General features: G+C 60.2%; 1 protein-coding gene across 1 annotated transcript; it reads right to left on the bottom strand.

The window, feature by feature from the left end:
• Positions 1-19,843: 19,843 nt before the first annotated feature.
• AHDC1 (AT-hook DNA binding motif containing 1) lies at positions 19,844-24,784 on the bottom strand (the record flags this gene model as incomplete). The annotated part of the gene is made up of 1 exon (XM_079545975.1): positions 19,844-24,784. Exon 1 carries the CDS (start codon positions 24,767-24,769, stop codon positions 19,844-19,846), a length of 4,926 nt encoding a protein of 1,641 aa, XP_079402101.1. The 5' UTR covers positions 24,770-24,784.
• Between the last annotated feature and the right edge of the window lie 239 nt (positions 24,785-25,023).

Here is a 25,023-nt window from a genome sequence, read left to right on the forward strand (position 1 = left end):
CTTTGAGGGAAGCACAAGGTACATTTAAGACAAGCACGCTGCTGTAGGGTTTCTCATTGACTGCTCTCCCCAGGAGCTCTGCTGCAGCGGATCACACAGGAATCCTGGTTCTGGATTAGAATCAAGCACAATTGGTTTGCTTCACACACGAGCCGCCGCTCTATAGAGCCCTCACACAAAGCCATGTCTTATTGACTATTTTTAATAAAGAGGGCTGGCACAGTCAAATTGGAGCATTGTTACAAACAATAAAGGAGACAGACTTTGATTACAAGTATTGGGGAGCAGTGCAGGGATGTTTCAGGATTGAGCATTAGCTTTCCAACGCGAGTTCTGTCAACTGAAAACAGCAACTCGGAGCAAATAGTCCTTAACAAGCAGTTTGGAGACGAGCAGAAAACAGCACTGCACAGCAAGAGAGGAGCTGCTTTCTGCATCTAGCACAGGCAGCACAGCAGTGAGGGGAAGGCAGGCAGGGCTGCAAGGTGAGATGTGTGTGCAGTGCACACAAAGAGCTGTAAATAACAGCCCAGCTCGACACGGAGACCTGGCAAGGTTCTTCTCGCCGGTATCTGACCGGCCAGCATAGCATTAGTGGGAGTCACCTGGGTAATTCCCTGCTCAATGTGACACACCACCTCTCAGATCAGGGACCATCTGCAAATAAATCTGGACCCCGGCAGTGAGATCATCTGTCACAGTGTCTGGTGCGGCACAAAGCACCTAGGGAGGACAGAACCCATTTTTAGGGAAGGGGAGGAAGACGGAGCTCGATGTTTTGGGTCCGTGGGGGTGAGCAGCCACCGTGCACACGGCAGGGCTCACAACACCACAGCCAGGACACGAGCAGGCAGCGAGGGCAAGCATAGCAAGAGCCTTGGAGAGAGCCTTCCGGAGTGCCATGGGGGGACGAGCTGCAGCAGCAGGCTTGGGAATGAGGGAGGAAGGAGATAATCAGATCTGAAATTCCCATCAGTATGAAATGAGACTTAACTCAGGAGCTTGCCAACGCAGACTGACTGTTCTTTCTAATGTCTGTGACAACTCTGCCTCAAATTTCAAGCTTCTCTCAGCAGTAACTACTCCCCCATGCAGCTGTAATGGCCAGAAAGAGACTGGCTTTTATGTAACCCCAAAAGGCGAGCAGAAAGGGAAGCAGCAGCCACACACACATGGAGAACTGGGGTGGGGGGGAGGGGGGGGAAATCAGCAGCAGGCTCTGCTGAGTGCTCAGGGCGATATCCAAGCTCACAATGCAGCCACACAGAAGTGGGATGCAGCAATCAGAAACGCTACGCTTCCACACTCAGAGAGAGACCCAGCAATCAGTGCTGCATCCGAGCAATAGGGAGCAAAATTATAGAGCAAACTGCCATGCGATGCCACAAACTCCATCCTGCCAGCTGTAACAAGGATTCATTCCCAAAAACGCGTCACGGGCTCATCTGTCATTAAGGGCCCAGCCTGCCAGCAGCTGAGCAGCAGTCAGCAGTGAAGGGCAGCTGCAGGGCTGCTTCCTTTCACAGTGGTCTATTCTCCCCATGAGCCGCAGGGGAGACGCACAGTAAATCCCCACCACCTCCTACCACTGCAGCGTGCTGCTTCCTCACCCCCAGCACACACAGCTTTCCCAAAGCAGGTCCTACCCAAAGCACAGAACCCCCAAAGCACCCTCCATGTGTTACCAACCCACTCCAACCACCACCTCAACAACCCCGGGGCGCAGTGCAGCAGCATTACCAAAGAGCTATGCAGGCAAACGGCCCAGGGCAGGAGCAGCACTGCACTCTTCCAGGGCTACGTTCTGACATTGGGAAGCATCAGCTCTGCTCTCAGAGTAACAGCATTGTACAGCATGCCATGGGGCAGCAAACAGCCACGCTGCTTTGTTGGAAAGGGGCTCACTGGGTGCTGCTGCTCCTGGGGAACACACAGCCACCCCCACCCCCCTGCCAGGCCTCTGCCTGGCTGCAAGCAGAGCCAGCTGGCTGACCTCGACATTTTTCACTCCTGAAACCAAGCTGTTGCCCTCGTGGATGCTTCCATTCATTTAGCTGACCAAGGTTTTAAACAAAGAGGGTCACCCATTGCTCCTATGGGGCACGGGCAGAACGAACGCATCGAAATGGAACTCCAGGAGAGATGTGCCAAGAGAAAGGCAGCTAGTGCAATTAAAGAGAGCCGTCAGAGGTTTCATTCTCAGAATACGGAACTATTGATTCAACAGGAATTAAAGCTCAGAAGCAGAGAGGTTTCAAGGTCTTTGCTGTGAGGAGACACGTCAGGAGGGACACCGGGCTCCTCCAGCACGCGCTGCTCCGGCCTCGCTGCCTCCTAGGAACCAGGAGCAGCAAAAGGAGCAGAGCACTCCCCATCAAACCTAGGAGTGATTTTGGCAAGGACACAAAGCCAGCGGCAACACGGCCTCCATCAACAGGTGCCTTTGGTGTGCTCAGGGCCACAGGAGCCCCTCTGTGGCTCTCACTCACCCCAGGAGCACAACTGCGAACTCCACATGCATTTCAGCCTTCCTCCTCAGCTGATGAGCCCCATCTCAGCCCCCACTCCTTTAACACACGCTCAACTCTTTGGATTAATGGAGGGGTGTAGGAACAACCCGGTTCCAAGTGTTTTCCATACAGCTCAACTGCTCTTTCAGTTTCCACTCACGCCTGGATAATTATATCACAGCTCCGAGTGCCCCCACCCTTCTGCTGCACTTGGGGAATACTGCAAAGATAAGTCTTTTCTTAATTATTAAATGTAAATAGCTCATTAAATATAATCCAATTACTTTAATTGTAAGAAAAAGGAAGTAATTACAATATGTACATGCATTCTTGCCTGAACATTTTTGAATATCTTAAACGAATCTCTGCAGCATTAATATTTTAAGTTAACCTTTGACACGAGCAAAAATAAAGAGAGAGGCCCAGTGTTCTGTGTTCTGCAGGAGCGTTGTGTGTGTGCTGGGATTCCTGTCACAAGAAACCAAACTAAAACAACAGGACAGCCTGGAGCACCTGAACTGAAACGGTTTGCAAAGGGCACCTCAATAAAGTCACAATAACACGTGAGGTTTTTCGGCTGCAGGAGGCAGAAGCGCTGTGTGATGCTGCATTCGGAGCCCTCATGGGGTTTTTTTTGGGTGTCAGGAATTGAGAGATGGAGAAAGGAGATGGATGGAGGGCAACGCATGCATCCATGCTGGGCAGACGAGCCCCCAGCCCAGCGACCCCAAGCCCCGATCCTGGGGTTCTGCTTCCCCATTGCAACAGCTGCTCCAGCGGTGCAGGGATGGATCTGCACACTGGATGTGGCGATGGCCACCTGCGTAACCCCACGGGACAGCCTGAAAAACTGCTTCCATTATCGTGTTCTGAGCCCAGCAGTGACCTCACCTCAGGTAACCTGCGCCACCCCGGGCTCTGCCTCACCCCCAAACCACTGCAGTGAGTTTGAAGCCTTCATCCAGCTGATCTTTGTGGGAGAGATGAGGCTGCTTTAGGGATGCTAAAGATGCGAGTCTTTCTATCAAAGCTGTGTGATAAGTTGCTTTATGGAAACCTCCCACCGAAGGCAGAGCCTACAAGTAACCCTGATACAACGCTCCTCCTCACTGGCAACCCAAGGGCCATGCCGTGCATGCTGCGTGCCTCCAGCTCCACCTGGAAGGGGAAGTGGCCGCTACAGAAGGTAAAGGTTGGACACAAGCTGCATTCAGAGCCACACGCCTTCCTCCAGCACACCATTGGCTCAGCAGCTGTTGCCATTCAAAGAAGCAGGATCTGGGTGTGTGCACCATTCTTTCTTTTTGTGCCTGGTTTTGTTGGGCTTTTTTTGCAGCTGCGAGGCCAAACCCATGAGCTACACATGAACAAAAACAGGGTGCCTGAAAGGGAACTCCTCCTGCTCCAGCAAGCACTCAGAGACTGTGCTGGGCTAAGGGGTGGTCGGGGAACTTTCACCCATCCATTCAGCCAGGGCTGCCGTTCCCCCTCCCTCTCAATTAAATCCTATTTTTTGCACTCCATGCATGAAGCACGGCCACGCCAATACATCAGATATTGTGGCTGATAGCCTTCTCTGAATGCCACTTCAAGCCCTCCAGCACGGAGCCGCCTGAAAGCAAAGCATCATTCATTCTTTGAGCAGCAGAAAAAGACTTTCGCCGCGCGGAGTTGAAGCGAGGCTCTCAGAAAGAAGGAAAGGGCATCCAGTGAAAGAGGAAACGAGAAATTAAAACCACATTCAATCTTATTAGCGGTAATACAAGAGGTCAACAGAGTGCTCTGCAAAACCGTGCAGCGTGAGAGCAGATTTAGGCAGAGCTCGCTCCCGTGCAGTGATACCAACCAGCCTGGCTGCTGCACAGGGAAGCAAAGGCTGTGAGCAGCTCTTGCATGGAGCCAGATGGAAGGGCGAGGGCTGGAGGCATTACCTCATGTATGCTAACAGCACTGGGCTGGGAGGAACCTTCCCCCTCCTCCTCCTCCTTCTGAAACGTTTTCTCTCTCTCGGGATTTCCAGCATCTTATAAGCGAAGCCTCTTTGAAGCACCGCAAAGTGGCGTTGCTCATCACTGAGGTAATGATAGTAAATAAGCTCCAGTATTTTGTTGAGCCTTTTTCTTCTGCTTTACAAACAAAAGGTCAGAGTCATTAGCCCAGTTTGATGAGGAGGAATGGGAGCTGGCAACGTCGCTCCGGAACATCACAGGAAATATCAGCGAGCAAACAGGACACGGAACCGACACTGAGAGCCGCTCCGGCATCGGGGGACACGGAGCAGAGCACGGCCAAACCGCAAGGTGAGCGCAGAGCAGCAGTCCTCCCCACTGAGCTCCTCCATCTGAAGATCACTCTGGGAGGAACGCCGCCATTCAGATCCACGTGTGGCAAGAAGAGGGTCTGTGCTTCCTATGGGAACCGGCCAAACGAGCCATCACCGTGCACACGAAATGAGCGCCTCCCATCAGGAAGGTCCTCTGACTGCACACAACGCAGGGGAAGAGCTCAGCTCTTACTGAGGACTTCCCAGCAGAAACCAAAGTGATCAGCCCACGGTTCAGCTTTGGTGGAGTACGAAGGAATCATCGTTAGCACAGCGACCTGCGTGCTGTCCCTCCCACCCTGCAGCACACCTTACCATGCAGAACCGAAACCTCCCAGCCAGCAGCCATCTCAGAGCCGCAGTGATGGAGCAGCAGCAGCCGCCTGCCATGTAGAAACTAAGCCTTAAGAACAGGTGCCAAGCTGTGCCACCTCGCAGGCAGCTCCCATTCTACTCTCCAGGGCCACAGAATCACAGGGTTGGAAGGGACCTCAAGGATCACGGAGCTCCAACCCCCTGCTGCACACAGGGCCACCAACCTCCACATTGAATACCTGCCCAGGGCCCCATCCAACCTGGCCTTCAACACCTCCAGGGATGGACGGGGCATCACAGCCTCTCTGGGCAGCTGTTCCAGCACCTCACCGCTCTCATAGCAAAGAACTTCACCACAGCATCCCATAAAGCCCCAACTTCTCCCACATGCAGGTCCAGAGCTCAGCACGCAGCGAATGCTCTGCATTGCCTCATTGGAACACTGAGCTTGAGGTCTGGGAAGGGACTGCTGGGAGGAGAAAATCCTGCTGCCCTTCAGCCAGAAAAGCAAACCATGCCTGAACCAGGACCAGGCCTCATTCCAGCCCCGTGCAGAAGCTCCTGCTCACGCTGTGCCCTTTGCAGTGAAGCCTCCCCTCCTCACAGAGGAAACGCACGGCGCCCTGATTGCACAGGGTTGCAGAAATACAGAGGAAGTAAATGCCACCAGGGTGGTTCTGCTCTGAGCAGTCATTTGCTTATTACCCAGAAGCCACCTCCACAGCGTTTATAAATACCCCCGAATATTTAAATAAACGTTAATCTGCTGTAACCAAGGGCCTGATCTCACAAATATTTACCCTTGCGCAGCTGGTACAACACACAGCTCCTTGCTGGGGCTCCCAGAGGAATGCTGCTGGATGCAGCACCCCATGCAGAGGGGCTGGATACAGCTGCATCCCCCAGGGCTGAGCACCACCAAACCCACTGCCAAAACAGAAACCCTACACTGGGAATGAGTCTGGAAAGCCTGCAGAGAGCAGCGATCCAGAAGGATCAAAGCAGCATCTCACGCTTGCTGGATCCTTCCTTATTGCAGTCCATCCCAAAACATCTTCATCTTCACCTTTGTTCACCCATCATCATTTAAAACAAACAAACAAACAAGCTGAATTCACCAACGTAACCATGAGCACATGAGGCAATCGGTGCAGTTTTAACCCCTCCGCCCACACTCTGTGATTATCTAAGCTTTGTGAATGAAATCAGCTTTTCCTAGACCAGCCCAGAAGAATGAGATACATCCCAAGTATGCTGAGAAACTGGGCTGGCAGTTATCACAGGGGTTCTATTATTCATCGTGAATCACCACTGCCTGCAAACACCTTCTGAACTACAACTCCAAAACGCACCGCTCTGCTCAGCGCCACGTTATTCACGAAGGAAACAGCCTGCTGTGCTGCTCCAAGAGAACACAGGGCTACAGCAAGAAGCACGGCTGAGCCCACGGGCCAAGGGGAGGAAAAGCGTTCTGCTGCTCCTTTGGTTTCACAGGGCTGGGAGCAGAGGTTGAGAACAGTGAGATGAAGCAGGACCTTGCTAGCATCGCCCCGCAGCAGTTGGGAAAGCCTGAGCAGCAGCACAGGGCTTGGAAAGGGGGGAATTTGGGGCATTTGCGTTTTGAACTTGCTGCAAAGCAAGAAAACAAACAAAGCGCATTTAGGTTTTAAAGCAGAGCAAATGTGCAGGAGGAAAAGCTGGCATTCAGTTTGCAATCAGAAGGCTTTCCCTTACAGCTCACATTACGTACAGCAAGGAAATCTGCTCTCATCTGCACACAGCCAGGCTCTAGAATCATAGAACGGCCTGGGTTGCAAAGGCCCACAGTGCTCATCCAGCTCCAAGCCCTGCTGTGTGCAGGTCACCAACCAGCAGCCCAGGCTGCCCAGAGCCACATCCAGCCTGGCCTTGGATGCCTGCAGGGATGGGGATCCACAGCCTCCTTGGGCAACCTGTGCCAGTGCCTTACCACCTCTGCGTGAAAAACCTCCTCCTCATATGCAACCTAAACCTCCCATCACCAATACAAGGTGATGGGTCGGAGAGCAGAAGTGCTGCATTTGATCCCTGCAATCACCAACCTGTCCAGGAAGATCCACCAAACACCAGGATTAGGCGGCCTCTAAGGCATGGGCAACACTCTCTCATCCAAACTCTGGAAGCACAGTCCTCACAGTGGCAAAGGAAAGAAAACAAAAGCATTCTGCTCGCTGCACCCCAGCTCTGGGATCAAGCTTGTCCTTGGCTGCGACTGCAAGCAGACTGTCAAAGCCACTCTTATCAACGCACTGCCTGTGCTTTCAGTGGGCAGATGTTAGCTTTGGTTTGCTTTTAACTAAGTTTTGGATGAAACTCTATCAGCTTTGATGACAAAATCCCACTCGAGGTCAACGCGAGGCAAACCAGGGCGAGAAATGGCGCTGCGCAGCACTCACAACTTCTGCACCGCTTCACAGCAACCCGTCCTGCAGACGTCTCACACTGATGGAAAACACAACCAATCCCCCTCCTCATGTGACCTTCAGTACTTCCCACAAAGTAATGCTGTGCATCAGCTTTGCCACAAGGGAACTCGCACACACACACACTGCTGGCTCCTTATGTCCTTCGCTCCCAACTTTTCCGTTCTCACGAGTCCCAAGGGAGGACACACGAGTGTGAGGGCCTGGTAAACCACAGCTCTGAGCGAAGCAGGTGGATTTAATACAACTTTATTACCACTGATCTTATTGCATGTCCACTAACACCTGCAGCACTGATGGCTTGATGTCACCGGACAAATGAAGCTCCTGAAGACCAACCTGGTGTACAGAAGCAGGCATTCTGCTGCTCTCTTAACCCACTGTATGGCCCCGCCAGCAGTCTGATCAATGGGAAAGCATGCAATCCCGCTGCTGCTGCTAAAGAAAGCAGAACAGCAGTGCCAAATGTGAAACTTACAGAAGGGACAAGCAGAAGAAGCTCTCTGGGGTCAAATAAGAGCTACGAGGGAAGAACTGCCATCCCTTAACCTTTCACCAAAGGCTGTCTGCTATTTGTATCCCAAAGGAGCAGCCCCAACACGAGCCTAACTACCAGCGAGGCACAACCCTGAGGACATTCACCAGCAACTTATTCCACCTCTGAAAGGAGCGCGGGCTGAGGTCAATGCCAGGTCAGTCAGTGCCTCTGACCAAACTTCTCCACCAGATCACACTGGAGCTTTCAAAGCTCGTTTTGAGATAGAGGCTGAGAGGAGGGGGCATTTCCAACAGAGCTGTGGGACACCATGGGGGGGGGGAGGGAAGAGTCACGTGTGCTTACGGGGCTCCCACACCTCCAGGAGGCGTTAAGGCAGGAGGGAGGGAAGGAGGCACGCGGGGTGACAGCACGGCACCGTGCAGCAGCAGCAGCCCCCAGCTGGGCACCGGGCGTTGCTCTGACACGGGGAAAAGCCCGGCGCGCTGCTCACAGCGCCCTTCCCCCGTGCTGCCGTGAAGCCGTGCAGCACAGCCCTGCGCTGCCCAGCACCACCGGCCCGGCCCGGCCCCCCCGACCCCCAGCCCTCGGTCCCAGCCCCAGCACGGACTCATAGCGAGGCCTCCAGGCAGCCCCACGCGCAGCCCCGGCCCCCCCCGGCCCAGCGCAGCCCCCCTCCCCTCCCCGCCGCTCCCGGTTCCGAGCCGTTCAGCCCCCGGGGGCGGCGAGGCCCGGGAGCTCACTATGTGGCAGGAAACGCTGACCGTCTCAACGTAAGAGCTCACTATTTAGCAAGGGCCCAGCGGCCCACCCCAACGCCTCCGCCGCTCTCCTGCGGGATGGGGCGGCCAGAGAGGGCCGGGGAGCCGCCACTCAGCCCTCTCGCACTCACCCCACTCCGGTGCTGCTCTCTCAGGCCCCCCGGGCTCGTTACCACCAGGGCGGGCCAGCCCGGCCGTCCGCCATTCCACAGCTCCCCCTCCCTGCCCTGACCGGGCCTGGCCCCGCCTCCTCCCGGCCGCCGGCCCGCGGCGCCATTGGATCACCGCCCAGCGATACGGCCACGCCATTGGCTGAGGGCGGCTGTCTATCAAAGGCGCCCTGCGCCACTTACGTACGAAACTGGAGCAGGAGGGGAACCCCACCCAAGGAGCCGCGCAAAAAGAGTAAACAGGGCGGAACGTACCACGGGGAGGACGGGACGGGGGGGTCCGAGCGGCTTTGGAACGCGTCCCCGCGACAGGAGGGAAAGTCGCGACACCACGAACAGTTAGAGCACTTTCAAAAAACGACTCTGTGTTCTGTGTGGCGAGATCACGGCAAATCTCCTTGCGACTTTGGAGGAAAAGCGTCTCTTTTCCACCCTCCCGTCCTCCCCCCACCACTGAGAGCCGCACTTGGGTGTTGCCTTTCGCCTCTATGGTCTGACGGCCTGGAAGGAAAGTTCCACCTGGGGGAGTGGGGGTGTCACACCAGGGCGGGGGTCGGGGCAGGGACAAGGGGGGGAATAGGGGGGACAGGGCTGGGGACGGGTTGGGCTGGTGGGTCTTGGAGCTAGGGACCAGCCCAGAGGGTCCCATGCACCATGCGGGCCCTGGGACCAGGCTGGGGGGGTATGGGAGCTGGGGGTACCAGGCTTGGGGATACCCAGTGTGGGGGTATTGGGACCTGGAGATATAGGGAGTGGGGGTACTGGGAGCTGGGGGTACGTGGGATGGGGTTGCTAGGAGCATTGGGGTACCCAGTATGGGGGTACCAGGCCCAGAGGGTATGCGGTATGGGGGTACCTGGTATGGGGGTACCTGGTATGGGGGTACTGTGCCTGAAAATACGTGGCATTGAGGATACCAGACTTAGGAGTACTCAGCACGGGGGTATCAGGCCCAGGGCCATCCAGCTTTAGGGGTATTGGGTCCTGGGGGTACCCAGCACTTGACACAGTGAGCCCTGGGGGTACCCTGTGTGGAAGGGCCAGGCTTGGGAGTATCCAGCATACAGGAGTGCAGGACCTGGGGTGCCTGGCACTGGGCCCTGGGGAACCTAATTTGGGGTTACTGGGTCTACTCAGCATGGAGATACCAGGCCCAGAATGGCTCAGCATGGGGATACTGGGCAGTAGGGCGCTTGGTGCTGGGGGTACCGGGCACAGGGGTACCCTTGAGCCTTGCTCGCCATCCTGCTGGTCCTCAGCAGGGTGGTAGCAATGCTGGGGACCCCCCCTTCGGTCTGCCACACAGCACGGGTTGCTATAGAGCAGTAATCCTCTGCCTGGAGGAGACACCCTTGAGGGGGGGGAAGGAAGAGAGTGAACAAAGATTTCCATTGTCCCAAACTGCGGGAGCAAATACTTGATCAAAAATTAACAGCGCGGTGCACCGCTGCCGCAGCGCTTCTGTCTGTGCACCTGGAGCATTAAATCTTTCTTCCCCTGCCTGATTACAAACAGGAACGCTGGGTTCATTTCTGCCTGGAGAAGCTGGAGGCGAAATGAATGGTGTGAGGTGCAGGCGGCTCTGCTGGGGGCTTTAAAATGGATTGCTCCCAAATCCAGCCAATCCAGGTATTGCGGTGCTGGACAGCAGGGTCTCACCTCCACCACTGCCTCCTTTCACACCTCCTGGTTGAGATGGGCACCTGCACGTGTTGGCAGTGGCTCGTTCTCACCTGTTTTGCACCTCTCACATGCGCAGCGCCCTGGGATGGGATGCTCAGCTGCAGCCCCCACCCACCACCAACATCCATGGGTGCAAAGACTTGGGGTGGGAACGAGGACGGGGCCTCAAGGCGCAGCTGGAGGCTGTGGGCTCCAGGTTTTCCAGGCTGCCAGCCAGCCGTTGCCTTGAAGAAGATCTGCTTCTATCTCAAGGTGTCACAGCCTCAAGGGAACCACCTAATCTGTATCTGCGCTGCAACCTTTATCTCTCCCCGCCTGTGTGAGAGGCTCTGTTTATAGCTGCCGAATAATACCTGCTAAATTGCAGGATCCAGCCCCCCCGCCGTACCCCCTGACACTTGTTTCTCTGCAAGAGGGATGCTCTCGCCTGCCAGGTGCTGTTTTCTGGAAAGAAATGATGCTCTGGGGGCCAGGGACAGGCAGCCAGGCTGCTCCTGCCTCTTCCCTGGGTGGGCTCCAGCAATGTCCGAACCCCCACTCACCTAAAAGGGCCCTTCTCCACACTGCTGCCCCTTTGGCTCCATCCCACCCCTGCTCTCCTCAAACTGGGCTTTGCTCCTCGTTAAAATCAGACGGCATCCAGCAGATCCAGCCTCATCTTTCCTCACCCCGCAGACAGGGATGAGCAGAAATCCTTGGCTGAAGAGATGAGCCCCCAGCTTATCTTGTGCTGTGCTGCCCAGCCTTGCATGGGGCCGTGGCCACGTCCTCACTCAGGGATGCTGGAGGGGGGAGGGGGGAGCATTGGGTGCCTGTCCCCAGCTGGCTGCCCCTGTGCTGTCCTTGCACACAAAATGGCTGAGTAGAACACAGCATGAAGGCAGAGCGGCTCCAGCTGCATCCCTGCAGGAAGGGAGCCAGGGCTGGCAGCACCAGAGCTGCAGAGATGCTCTGGAAACAGACACACGATGACATGCTCTGGGCTTCTCCTGCTTCTCGTGAGTCGCAGCCCTACCAGCATCAATCTGGGCTGCAGAGGGAAGAGGATGTGGGGTGCACAGGGTGCTTAGGGTGCATGAAGTACCCAAGGTGCCTAGAGCTTGCAGGGTGCATGGGGTGCAAGCAGCACTGAGGGTAGTGGATGCACACGGGATGCATGAAATGCACAGGATGCATGCTGCATTCAGGGTGCACGGAGACATGCAACGCATGAGGTGCCCATGGTGCATGGGATGCACACAGCACATGGAATGCACAGTGTGAACGTGGTGCTTGGGCTGTATGAGGGTGCACGTGGGTGCACAGGGTGCCTGTGGTGCATGGGATGCAATGCAGAACAAGGGGTGCACAGGGTGCCTGTGGTGCATGGGATGCAATGCAGAACAAGGGGTGCACAGGGTGCCCGTGGTGCATGGGTTGTGTGCAGCACTGAGGGCGCACATGGGATGCAGTGTCCCTGGTGCATGGGATGCATGCAGCACGTGGGATACACGCTGTGCCCACGGTGCATGGGACACGCAGGACACACAGGGTGCTGCTGGGCAGCTCGGCAGCGGGCAGTGGCTGTGCTGCTGACATTTACTAATCAGCTCTAACCTCGGCTGCACACCCGCTCGTCTCGCTTGCTGTCTTGTCTCCATGGAGACTCTGCAACCTTTGCTCACTCGTTAATGGTATCTCAGCAAACGAAACTCCAACGCCACCCAGCCTTCCCCTCCCGGCCCCGGCGAGGGGGAGCATCGCCCATGGGAGCCATCCTCCCGCCACCCTGCATCCCATCCCCTCCTGCAGCCGGGGATGAAAGGGACGAGGCCTTGCTAACGAAGGGCTGAGCCTCGCTGGGCCGAGCCGAGGGCAAGTTCTGAGGGTAGGCAGGAGGAGGAGGGCGAGCGGCATCCTCCAGAGCTGGGGACGCTAGGACTGCAGTGCAGCCCTTCCTGGTGGGTATATGGAGCACAAAGCTTGGGGCAGCAGCCATGCATGGGGTCCCCCCCGGTGCCCCCACCCCAAAGCTCGGATCCCGCTCTGTCGCCGCCGTCCTGCTCTCCCCGGCTCTGTTTTCAAATTAACATGGGAAAGATGCCCATTACCTGCTTCCAGATAATGACTATGATTAGGCAGAGCTCTGCTGCCAGCCGAGATCTGAAGGATTTCTGTGCACTCCAGCAGCGCTTGCCAGTGCAAAAACAAGAGCAATAAAGTGTAAATAAAAGACTAAAGAAAACAGCGCGGTCCATCAGTGAAAGGGTGCACAGAGGCAGCTCCATCGCTGGGCTTTGTGTGCTGCCAGTGGTTCCAGCCCCATCGCAGCCCAGGTGAGGTTGGAGCTGGGGCTGCCCCACTCCCACACCCCACGTCTGAACCCGGATCAGCCTCCGGTTGCTCAGAACCGGGAGGGGGGGGGGTTTGGAAAGAGGGAAACAATAAATAAATTGAGACGTGCGCTTGTTTGCAGTGGGAAGGAGTAGGTGAGCTGCAATGTAATGAGCAAGGCTGGCCTTGGGGAGCTCCTGCCTGGCCAGAAGAGCTGTGGAAGGGATGAAAAAGCCAACCCCATCTCCAGAGATCTCTGTGCAGAGTGCTTGTGCCATGCTGCTACCTGAGGTGCCCAGCCCTGCACCCTGAGGCTGGTGGGCTTTTCTGCTCCTCAGAAAGATGCTGGCAGCCCCACAGGGCAGGGAGCAGCGCACAGAGACAATGGGATGAGACATGCTGTGCTCTGCTGGCTGCGTGCCCCTGGCTCAGCCAGAGCATCCTCCTCTCCCTGGGCAGGGTGGCAGAGCCCTCGCTGGCCCCACAGGCTCTCTTGTGGCCCAGTGCAGCGTGACTCAGCTCAGCCTTCATCCCTGTGAGGATGAAGATGGACCAGTGAGGGGACTGGTGATGTCTGTGGTGCACCCACGGGCACATCCACAGCACATTCATGGCACATCCATGGGTGCATCCCTGCCAAATCCGTTGTGCATCCATGGCTGCAAGCGTGGCACATCCATGGCACATCCATGGCACATTCATGGCACATCCATGGCACATCCATGGGTGCATCCATGGCACCTCCATGGCACCTCCATGGCACATCCACTGTGTATCCACAGCACCTCCATGGCACATCCATTGTGTATCCAGGGCACATCCCTGGGCGCACCCACCCTCCCCCAGCTGCTCCCTCTGACTCAGTCACTCAGGGCTGAGCTGGCAGTGGGGGATCGCTCACCTCTGGCCCCACGTCACCCCCATGGGAGGGACATGAGAGCCATGGGGCAGCCCCCAGATCCCCATCCCAGGTGAGGTCACTGTGGTCCCCCTGCCCGCAGTCCATGGGCGAGGCGCAGGGCAGCAGCTAATCTCTGCTCTGATTAGGCACAGTTCCCAGCAATGGAGGTTTCTTCCTTTTTTTTTTTTTCCCTTCTCCCCCCTCAGTGATAACAAATAATAATATAATCCCCTTAATCCCTCCCCGAGGAGCCGGCGTGCACACCGAGACAGGAAGCGCCGCGCTTCTGCCACCGCTGATAACTCACAGCAGTCCGGGCCCTTGGAAAAACAAGCGGTGGGGTTGGCACCAAACCCCGTACAGCTCCCACCCCAAACCCCACACGGACCCCAACCCATTGCCAGCCCCACGTGGGCACGCCTGGCCTCGCTCCTGCTGCTTCCTACAGGACAGGGCCACCACAAACCCGACAGCTCTGCCCTTGTAGGACCCAGCTGCCCTCCCCGCCCCACCGCCTCCGTGACCCTACAACCCTCCCGATGCCTCCTGCTCCCCCTGCAGAGAAGCCCCCCCAGGGGCTGGGCACCCCTCTGCTCCCCACAGTGTTGGGGATGTGCTGAGTGCCCCCACCCTATGGGGTCAGGACACCCTGTTGCAACCCCAAAAGGAGCACTGCCTCCCGTCCCACTGAGCGGGGTGTGGACACGCTGATGTGGGGCTCCCCATCCCTTCCCAGTCCCTGGGTGTCTGGGGGAATCCAAACCTCCAGCTTCCAAACCCCACTGCCCTGCTGGAGGTTGTGCTTGAGGTGGCTGCGCAGCCCCCCCGACTCCATCACCCAGCAAACATTACTGCCAGCCTGGCAAGAGCCTTCGCTTCCCTCCCCTGCTCTGCCGGCCCCCGCTCTGCTGATCTCAGCTCCTCCGGCTCCAGCACGGCTGTGAAAATTACCAGAGAGTGAAGATCTGTGTGAGGCTCTGTCCTCCCCTCCCACGGCCACACAGCCCCCCTCTGCCCCCCGGGATGGGCGGCCGCAGTGCTGCCGTGTGCAGGGATGTGGGGCACAATGGGGCGTGGGGACGTGAGGGGGACAGGGGGCCGCAGGGGGGGCATGGGGCACATGGGGGACTTGGGGGGGCATACTGGGGACATGGGGATGCTATGGGGACAAGGGGATTTATTGGGGACATGTGGGGACACTGGGGACATGGTGACACACTGGGGACATGGGGGGCATGGGGGCATGGTGACACATTGCGGATGTGGGGATGTACTGGGGACATGGGGGCATGGGTGCACTGGAGATACGGGGGTGCACTGGGGGCATGGGGACATGATGGGGACATGAGGGTGTAATGGGAACATGGGGGTGCACTGGGGATGCGGTGACACACTGGGGACATGGGGCTGCTCTGGAAACATGGGGACACACTGGGGACATGGGGACGCGCGCGGACTTGGGGATGCACTGGGGATAAGGGGGAAGTACTGGGGACTCGGTGACACATTGGGGTCATGGGGATATACTGGGGACACAGAGGGGCACTGGGGACATGAGGGTGTACTGGGGACGTGGAGACACCATGGGGATGTGGGGACACTGGGGACATGGGGGTGTGCTGGGAACACGGGGACACACCGGGGGCACGGAGACCCGCTGGGGACCTGGAGATGCACTGATGGGCTGGGACACATCGGCACGCGGTGGGGTGTGTGAGCAGCATGGGGACGTTGTGGGGGGACACGGGCACCCGGCAGGGAGGTGGGCACCGCACTGAGGATGTGGGCACACAGCAGGGCAGCCGTGCCCGGCGCCAGCGGCGCTGCGGGTTCGCAGGGTGCCGACCGCCCCGGTTATTTGCACGGCGCCAGGCTGGGCTTGATTAAAACAGAGGCAGGGCAGAGAGGGGACGAGATGGCTCAGGGGAATGTTAATGGGCTCCAGAGCTTTCTGCCCGGCTGGGCTGAGTCCAGCACGTGGATACGGGGCTGACGGGCACGGCTGCGTCTGGCTGGTTGCGGTGAGGGGCTCAGCGGGACCCCAAAATGGGGAGGGGGTCCTCCAGCACCGCACTCGCCATCACAACCCAGAGTTACTGCAGGAGGAGCGGAAGGAGCACAGAGGGGGGGTTGCAGGAGGGGGGGGGGTGGAAATAGCTTCCCAGGGCCTGGCCCTTCCTCTGGGAAAAGCAGCACTGCAGCTGAGGCCCTCCCTGCAGTGGGGGCACCTCCAGCAGCCCCTACCCACCCTCCCTGTGTCGCGGTGGGGTCAGGGATGAGGGTGGCATGGCTGAGAGTTGGGGGGGGTTTCGGTGGGGCGATGCCAGCTGCGCCAGGCTGACGTGGGGAATGGCCTCCCTTCCTCGTTAGCTGTGATTAGCATGTCAAGTGGGTGAGCTTCGTGGGTATGGAGGACGGGAGGGAAGAATAATGGCTTCAATTTTCTTCACGGCACTGCCATTAATTTGAAGGAGAGGGGGGGGGGTGTCCGAAACCCCCGGGTGGCACCGTGCCCCCAAAATGGCACTGGGGCAAAATGGAGGGACGGTGCCCTCCTGCACAGTGCAGATCCTAGAGTTTGGGTGGCACAGGGGTGGGCACGGGGCACTGCTACCCAATGGGTCCCCACAGCTCAACCTGCGTGTCCGTGGGATGGAGATCATCCCTGGTGGTGCCAATGGGATGGGGATGGTCTCTGGGGATGGGGTGGAGGTCTATGGGATGGCGGTGGTCCCTGGGGATGGGATGGACAGCCCTGGGATGCAGGTGGTGATGCTGCAGACCCCCGGATGCCAGCAGTGCTCTCCTATCCCCTCCACCCTCGGCCCCCCCATGCTTGATCCCAAGGACCCTGGGGGCACTTTGGGTGCTGCAGACACCGCAGAGCAGCCCTCCCACCCCCCCACTTTGCGCCCCACAGCGATGCCTCCTCCAGACCCCAACCTCCTGCACCTGATGATGGGGGGGGGGAGGAGCTGCAGCCCTCCCTCCTCACTCCCAGCATCCCGACCCTACAAAGGGACGTGAGCTGAGCTCTGGGGCACCCTTCCAACCCCATACGCCTTTATTTTTGGGGAGGGGCTCACATGGCACCACACAGACACCCCCCCCGCGGTGCTGGCTGCGCTCCCCCCACACCCCCTGTCCATCAGTATGCGCTGGGTGCTGTTCTCCATAGCAACCTCTTCCTCCCCACCCCTCCCAGACCCCCCCCAGCACCGCACAACACCGCCCTGCAGCAGCTGTGACCCCCCCATAAAGGATGCTGCAGGGCTGAGCCCCATCCCTACAAGTTGGGGAGGGGGGCACCCATGGGTGCTGGGGGGGCACCGTGCTCCCTGGGGGGATGGAGATGCTCCAGGTGCCCCCCCAGGGCCTTGCTCACTGCCCCCCCCCCTCCCATAGGCCGCAATGGGGCTGAGCCCCCCCCCCAACCTGCCCCCCACCCCCCAGGCAGCCGCACGCCACAGAAGCACGGTGGATGCGGGGTGCAATATACAAGACACGATTTATAATAAAACATTATATACAATAAATAGGTTATTGTCACTTTGTGGGTTTTTTTTTTTTCCTTTTTTTTTTTTTTTTTTTTCTCTTTTTTTTTTTTGTCTCCGTGTCGGTTTGGTTTCTTTTCTTTCCTCTTTCTCCCCTCGGTCGATCCGTAACAAAGTTTCCTCAGTGCACAGCGATGGGATTCCGCCCTTCTCTCCGCTTTGTCCCCTTTTCGCTTCAGCTTTTCGCCACCATCTGATGCTCTCTCCACATTTCCCCCCTTTTTATTTCATTTTATTCGTGGTTTTTTTTTTTTTTGGGGGGGGGGGGGGGTCGGGGATGGATGAATTTTTTTGCCTTTTTGCTTTTTTATTTCTTTTTTTTTTTTTCTTTTTTTTTTTTTTTTCTTTTTTTCCTTTTTTTTTTTTTTTATACCTCAAAAGTATTTACAATTGCTGGTTGGTTTTTTTGTTTGTGCAGAAAACGAAACTGAATAAAAATTCAAAATAAAAATAAAAAATAAGAATCGTTTCGAAATCCGAAGAGTTTTTTTCCCCTCTGCTTCTGGCGGTGGGGGGAGGTGGGGGGGGGGGGGGGGGGGGGGGGGGAGAAGCGGAGCCCCCTCCTCTCTCTCCTCTCCTCTCTGCTCTTGGGGCCGGCGGAGGGCACGGGGTGCGCTGCTGGGGGGGCTGTGGGGAGAGGAGGGGGTGGGTGGGCGTCCCCAATGGGTGGCACCCATGTGATGGGGGTCTTGAACGCCCCCCACCCGGCACCCACCTGCCCGCGGTGCTGGGTTCACCCACAAGCAGTTTGGCACCCACCCACCCAAGGGTTTGGCACTGGGGTCCCCTTCTGTGCACCCAAATAGCCAGGGCTCTGGTAGCCATGTGCCCCAGGGGTCTGGGGTCCCCGTCACCCCGGTCTGGAGCCCAAACACCCAGGGGTCTGGGGTCCCATTCTCTCCCCTCACCCAAAGTGCTCAGGGGGCTGCTCACCCCCACCTAACATCCACGTACCCAGGAATCTGCCACACTCCCATACCTGGGGCTCTGGGGTCCGGCTCACCTCCATCCAACACCCGTTACCCAGGGGCCTGGTGCCCATCTACTGAGGGGCTGGGGTCCTGCTCACCTCTACCCAGCACCCACATACCCGGGGTTCTGGTGCCCATTGCCCGGGGGTCTGGGGTCCTGCACACCCCCATCATCATGCACATAGCCGGGGGTCTGATGCCCATCTACCCGGGGGTCTGGGGTCTTGCTCACCTCCATCCAACACCCACATACCCAGGGGTCTGGTGCCCATCAACCTGGGGGTCTGGCATCCTGTTCATCTCAGCCCAGCATATCTGGGGGTCTGGGGTCCTCTTAATCCCTATCCAGCACCCACATATCCAAGGGGTCTGGTGCTCATCTACGTTGGGGTCTGGGGTCCTGCTCTCCTCATCCTGGCACCCACACATCTGAGGGCCTGGGGTCCTCATAGTGCTCACCCAGCACCCACATACCCGGGGGTCTGGTGCCCGTTACCCAGGGCTCTGGGGTCCTGCACATCCCCCATCCAACACCCACATACCTGGGGGTTTGGCGCCCATCTCCCCAGGGCTCTGGGGCCCAGGTCACCTCCATCCAACACCCACACACCCCAGACGTGGCACCCAGGGACCCCGATCCCCCCCCCCATATGGCACTTACTGGGCGACAGCTGCATCTCGGGGTCCCACGGCGAAGCTGCCCGAGTCTCCAGGCGCTCAGCTCTCCGCGCTCAGCACCGTCCGGCACGACAAAACACCCCCAGCAAGTGAGCAAATGGGAGGGAAAAGAAAAAAACAAACCAGATCCCCCCCCCTCCAAGGGCGGCCGAGGGTCCCCACGGCACCAGGGAGGGGGGTCCGGGCCGCTGCCCCCCCGTCTGTCCGTCCGATTGTCCTTCTGCAGGGCAGTCCGGAAAGCAGCGCCGGGTTGGGGTGAGACGGAGCGGTCGTCGTACGAAGGGGGGTGGGGGGAAAAGCAGGGTTTGTCTCTTTCTTCCTTTTCTCTTCTTCCATTATTTTTTTTTTTTCTTTTTGTTTCGCATATTTTATAATTTTTTTTGTTTTGCCTTTTTCGTCTTTTTTTTTGCCTTTTTTTATCTTTTTTTTTTTTTTCCTTTTTTTTTTTTTTCATTTTTTTTTCATTTTTTTTTCATAAAAAACAAACAAACGGTTCCAATCCCAGTTAAATACAGAACTTGAAAAGTGTTCCAGAAAAAAAGTGCTGGCTAAATTACCTCTGCAAGAGAAACACAACACGGGGGAGGGGGGAGGAGGAGGGAGGAGAGGGGTGAGAAGGGCCCCCCTGTGCCCCCCCCCGCCCCCAGCATCACACCTCACCTACCCTGTAACAAAACCTCGCTGTCCGCTCGGCACGTCAGTGGCACTACAATGAGGTGACCGTAAACGTGTCCTCGGGGTGCTGCTCCACCATCGGCCCCAAGAACCCGCTCTTCTGGGCGGGGGCCATGACGGGGTGCCCCTGGGGTGCAAACGTGGGGTACCTGTAGTTGTCCTGCAGCTGCAGCATGGAGTCCCTCGGGACGGGGGAGATGTTCAAGTCATTGATCAGGGGACAGGCGTAGGGGCCGCGGTGGTGGGCGCGGGACATCTCCAAGGGCTCCTTCTCGCCCTTGGAGGGGTGGGGGCCGCCGGGGCTGCCCAAATGGGGGTTGAGACACGAGGGGTCCGTCCTGCCCATGAAGTCCACCAGCATGCCGGCGCCCGCCTTGCCGTCGTACGAGGAGGGGCTGCGGGTGCTGGCGGTGGGCGAGTACCAATACGGGGGGTTTTTGCAGCTGGGGGACTCGTAGTGCGGCTGCGGCATGGCCAGGTCGCGGCACGCCACGTGGGGGCCGTGCGGGAGAGCCCCCCCCTGCATGCTGTGCTTGAGCGAGTCGCAGGCGGGCAGTTTGCGCAGCTCGCCCGCCCGCAGCTCCTCCTTGAAGGCCAGGGTGGGCGAGCAGTTGGGCGAGAAGGCTTTCTGGAGGCCGGCCTCGAAGACAGCCTGCTGCCCGGGGGCCGCCAGCTGGTGGGGCAGCGCGGGGAAGTGCTTGCCCTCCAGCTCCGGCTGCCCCAAGCCGGGCGAGTCGCTCTGAAAGCCCTGCACGAACGTCCCGTCCGACGGCGTCGAGGGGTTCATGGAGTAAGGCCCGGCGTAGTCGCAGGGGTCCCGCTCGCCCACCCCGAAGCCCCGCGACTGGGAGGGCAGCGGGGACATGCTGCTGTCCCCGCTGTAGTAGTCCAAGCCCAGGTCCGTGCTCTCGTGGAAGAGCGGGTTCACCGCCTGCGCCTTGCTGGGGAACTTGGCCTTGCCCGTGCCCCGCTCCTTCTTGGAGGCGCACGCCCCGCGTGAGCCCCGCGGCTGCCGGGGCCCCGTGCTGCGCTTGGAGGGGTAGACGGAGGAGGAGGAGGACGAGGAGGAGAAGCTGAGGTGCGACGCGTCAAACATGTCCACCTTCTTCCGCCGGCCCCGGCCGGGCTTGGAGTTGCTCTGGAAGAGAACGCTCTGGTTCCAGTTGTAGCCGGGCGCCGAGGACGCCTCGTTCCAGTCCATCATCAGCTTCTCCAGGCTGGACAGGCTGGACTGGCCCTCGCTGGACGAGGCCTCGCTGTTGGCGCGCCGGTATCCGGCCGGCTGGTTGAACTGCGTGCTGTCGGAGGACGACTCGGAGAAGGTCTCTGACACCGTCTGCTGCTTGGCCTTCTGCGGGGTGTAGTTGGAGATGTCCAGGATGACGTTGGGCTCGTTGAGGTGGCACTCGAAGCCCGGGTTGTAGAGCTGGCTGAACGCCTCCGAGCTCCACTCCAGCCCGCCGTAGCCCTGCCGGAACGGCCACTGCGACGCGCTGGGGAACGGCCGGCAGTTCTCGGGGGAGGGCTGGAAGGAGGCCGATCCTTTGGGCACCATGTAGCCGCCGGGAGAGACGGTGCTGGCGCGGCTGTCGCAGCGCAGCGGGGTGTGCGAGGCGCTGGAGAACTGCCCGCCCTCGGCGCTGTTGAAGAAGGAGGCTTTGCCCAGCGGCAGGCTGGGCCCGGCGCTCTGCTGCGCGTAGCCGGCGCTGTGCGCGCTGCTGGGGGACGAGGGCAGGCTGCTGCCGCTGCCGTAGGCGAAGCTGCAGTCCTTGCTGGCGGGGCAGTCCTGCGCCGGGCCGTACTGCTTCCCCGGGGGGAAGACGCCGGCGGGGGTCACGCTCTGCCCTGTGCCGTACCCACCGTACTGCGGGTAGCCGGCCGTGCCCCCCGGGTGCGCGGTGGGCGAGCGGGAGACGGCGGAAGGTGGCACCAGTTTGGGGAAGGCCTCGGCGCCGCGGCACTCCGAGGAGCCCGCCTGGCCGACGCCGTAACCGGCGGTGGGGCGGCTGGGAGGGAAAGCCTGCCGGGCCTGCATGGCGGCGTGGAAGGCCTCGGCGCCGGGGCCCGCGGCCGTCGGCACCTTGCCGCCCCGTGCCGGGTAGGCAGCCAGCCCGCCACGCTGCGCCGCCACGGCACCGGGGGGGGCCGCATAGGCAGCCGACTTGCGGGACTCGGAGCGTGAGGCCGAGAGGGCGAAGTCCAGCAGGTCGGAGGAATCGTCCGAGTCCAGCAAGGAGCGGAAGTACCCCGTGAAGAGGCTGTGCCGCTCCTGGCCCACCTCGGCCTGCGAGGAGCCGGCGCCGCTCGCGTAGAAGCCGGCGCGGCCCGAGGAGCCCGACTCCAGCGCGGCGGCGTGGAAAGGCCGGGCCTCGGCCCCCTGGTAGCCGCAGTTGCGGCCGGGCTGGCCGGCGGCGTGGCCATGGTGCGGGGCCCAGGGGCTGCCCTTCTCCCCGGCCCACTCGGAGGCACTGTCGCTGAAGCTCTGCCCGGGGTTCTGCTCAGGGAACAGCACCCCGTTCTTGCGGGTCCGCCGCTTGCGCTTGGGTTTGCCCACGGGGTCGGGCTCTGGCCGGCCCCTCTTGCGCGGGTGCACGGGGTCGGCGTGCAGGGCGGCGGGCGCCTTCTTCTTCTTGCCGATGCCCTCGAAGAAATCGCTGAAGGAGCAGCGGGAGGCGCGGGCTGCGTGGGCTCCTCCGCGCCCGCCGAAGCCGCCCGCCTTGCCGCCGCGCCGCCGGAAGCCCTGCACGCGGTGCAGGAAGTGGGAGATGCTCTGCGTGTCGGGTGCCTGGTGGATGGACTCGGGCTCGCTGGGCGTCCAGCAGCGCGGCGGGGAGCAGCGCCCCGAGCACTGGCTCTGCCGGTTGAGGAACGCCAGCTTGGCCAACACGTCCGAGTAGTCGGCCTTGCTGTCGTTGGTGTCGGCGATGTAGGAGGGCTGCGGCGAGGCCAGCTTCTGCTTCCTCCTCCTCCTCTTCTTCACCTCCGGGGCCGGCTCCTTGGGTTTGGTCTGGCCCAGCAGCAGGTTCTTGGGAGGCCGGCCCCGCTTGCGCTTCAGGATGATGGGCATCTCGCCGGGGGGAAAGACCACCACCACATTGCGCCCGTTGTTCTTCATCTTCAGCAGCGGCGTGGGCTCCATGGAGCTGCTGGCTGCCAGCTCCTTGCCTTCCAGGTTCAGGTTGCTGCTCAGCGACGATACCTTGTAGGTGGTTTTGTTCCTCCTCCCCAGCGACACCGGGATCTTGGCCATCTTCACCACCATCTTCCGCACCCCCCGGCACTTGCTCTTCTTCCCCGCTGCCGCTGGGGTCTTGGGCACCTCGTCGGGCTCTAGGGCTTCAGGGGGCGGTGGGGGGGCCAGCAGCGGGGTGCCGGGCTCCTCAGGCCCGGGGGGCAGCTCGGCGGGCAGGGCGAGGGGCAGGACGCGGCTCTCGGGGACAACGTCAGCCCTCCTCCCTCGCCCTGCCCTCCTCCGGCGGCACAACATCTTTGGTTTGTCAGTCCGGCGCAGCGCGTACTTGCGGTGATCCTCTCCGCACCTCCCGGCCCCCCGACCCCCGCAGGGGCCGCGTTTCACCACGCCGCTCAGCGGGCAGCCCCCCAGGCGGGGCTGCAGGCTGTGGGGCCGTAGGGGATCCCCAGTGCCCGGCTGCGCTTCCAGCAGCTCCGTCACGGGGCCCAGCGGCTGCGGCTGCAGCAGGGATGGCTCAGAGGGCAGCAGCGGGGCTCGCGCCTCCAGGAGCTGCGGCTCCAGCGCTCCGGGCAGTGGCTCCAGCGTCTGCAGTCCCAGCGGCTCAGCCAGCGGCTCCAGTGACTGCAGCTCCAGCGACTCGGAAAGCGGCTCCAGAGACTGCAGCTCCAAGGATTCAGAGAGCGGCTCCAGCGACTGCAGCCCCAGCGGCTCCAGGTTCTGCAGTTCCAGCGACTCCGGCAGCGGCTCCAAGCTCTGCGCATCGAGCAGCTGGGGCTGCGACTCCAGGGACTGGGAATCCAGCAGCCGGGACTGAGAGTCCAGCTCTTGAGCCGGGAGCAACTGGGGCTGCGGCTCCATCGGCTGCGACTCCAGCAGCTGCGTCCCCGGGCATGCCAGCGAGGCCAGCTCGTTGAGGATGTCCGCCTCGGCCAGCTCGGAGTAGTCGCCGGCGTCGGGCTGTGAGCACCCCGCTTCCTCGGCGGGCGCTTTGCCAGAGGCTGGGGGCTGTGGGGCGCTTCCCCCACCGCCCTCACCCTCCCCGTCGCGGGCCGGGGGCCGGGGGTGCCGCGGCGGCTCGGCTTTGCAGAGCACCCCATGCTCTTCGGGGCTGCGGATGCTGTTGGCCAGGGAGGGCGAGGAGAAGAAGCTGTACTGCAGGTCGCGGTCGGCGGGCAGCAGCCGGCCGTCCTCGTGGCCACCGCCGCTGCCGCCGCTGCCGCGCAGGCTGCCGCAGTCCAGATGCACCCCGCTGCTCTTGAGGTCCTCGGAGAGGCGGTTGAGGTCCTTCATGATGTCGATGAGCTGCACCACGGGGTGAAGGTTGATGTGCCCGTTGCCGCACTTGCTCCGGAGCAGCGCGACGATGCTGTCGACGTTGCAGCGGCCCGAGGCCAGCGTCGCGTTGGGGAAGGTGTCGGGCGCCCGATCGCGGGCGGCTGCTTCCTCCGCGCTGCCCCCCAGGATCCGGGGTTCTCCGGCGCAGCCCAGCAGCTCCTCGGCCTCCTTGGTGCCGCCGTGCACGCCCTGGCACCGGTCGGCCGGGTCGCCGTGCAGCAGCGAACCCGCCTGGTGCTCCCGGCCGAGCGCCGGGCACGAGCCCTCAGGGAAGCTGAGCACGCTGCAGGATAAGGCTTTCTCCGCCGGGCAAGCGGGGGGCTGCTGCGCCGGGTGCCCCGGAGGGTAGAATTTGGGCTCTCGGACGTAGTCGGGCGAGCCTCGCACAACGCTGGTCGTTACCACTGGGCCCGGGGGCTTCACGCGCATCCTGACCTCCTCCTCCCCCGCGTGCCGCTGGGCTGAGCAGGTGCTGACATGGGGGTCGGGGAAGGTGAGGCAGGGACCTGGGGGGGCAGAGAGGGACGGTGAGGATCCCGCGGCACCACCCGCCCCCTCCCCGCCCCCTCTCGGGGTGCAGACCCCCCCTGCCCACCACGGGCACGCCTTACCCTCGGCTCTGCTGCTGCTTCTGCTATTGCACTTGAGCTCTCTGCAAAGGAAGGGGTGCAGAGGGTTAGCCC

This window comes from Tetrao urogallus, assembly GCF_951394365.1.
Source record: "Tetrao urogallus genome assembly, chromosome: 23".
NCBI lineage: Eukaryota > Metazoa > Chordata > Aves > Galliformes > Phasianidae > Tetrao > Tetrao urogallus.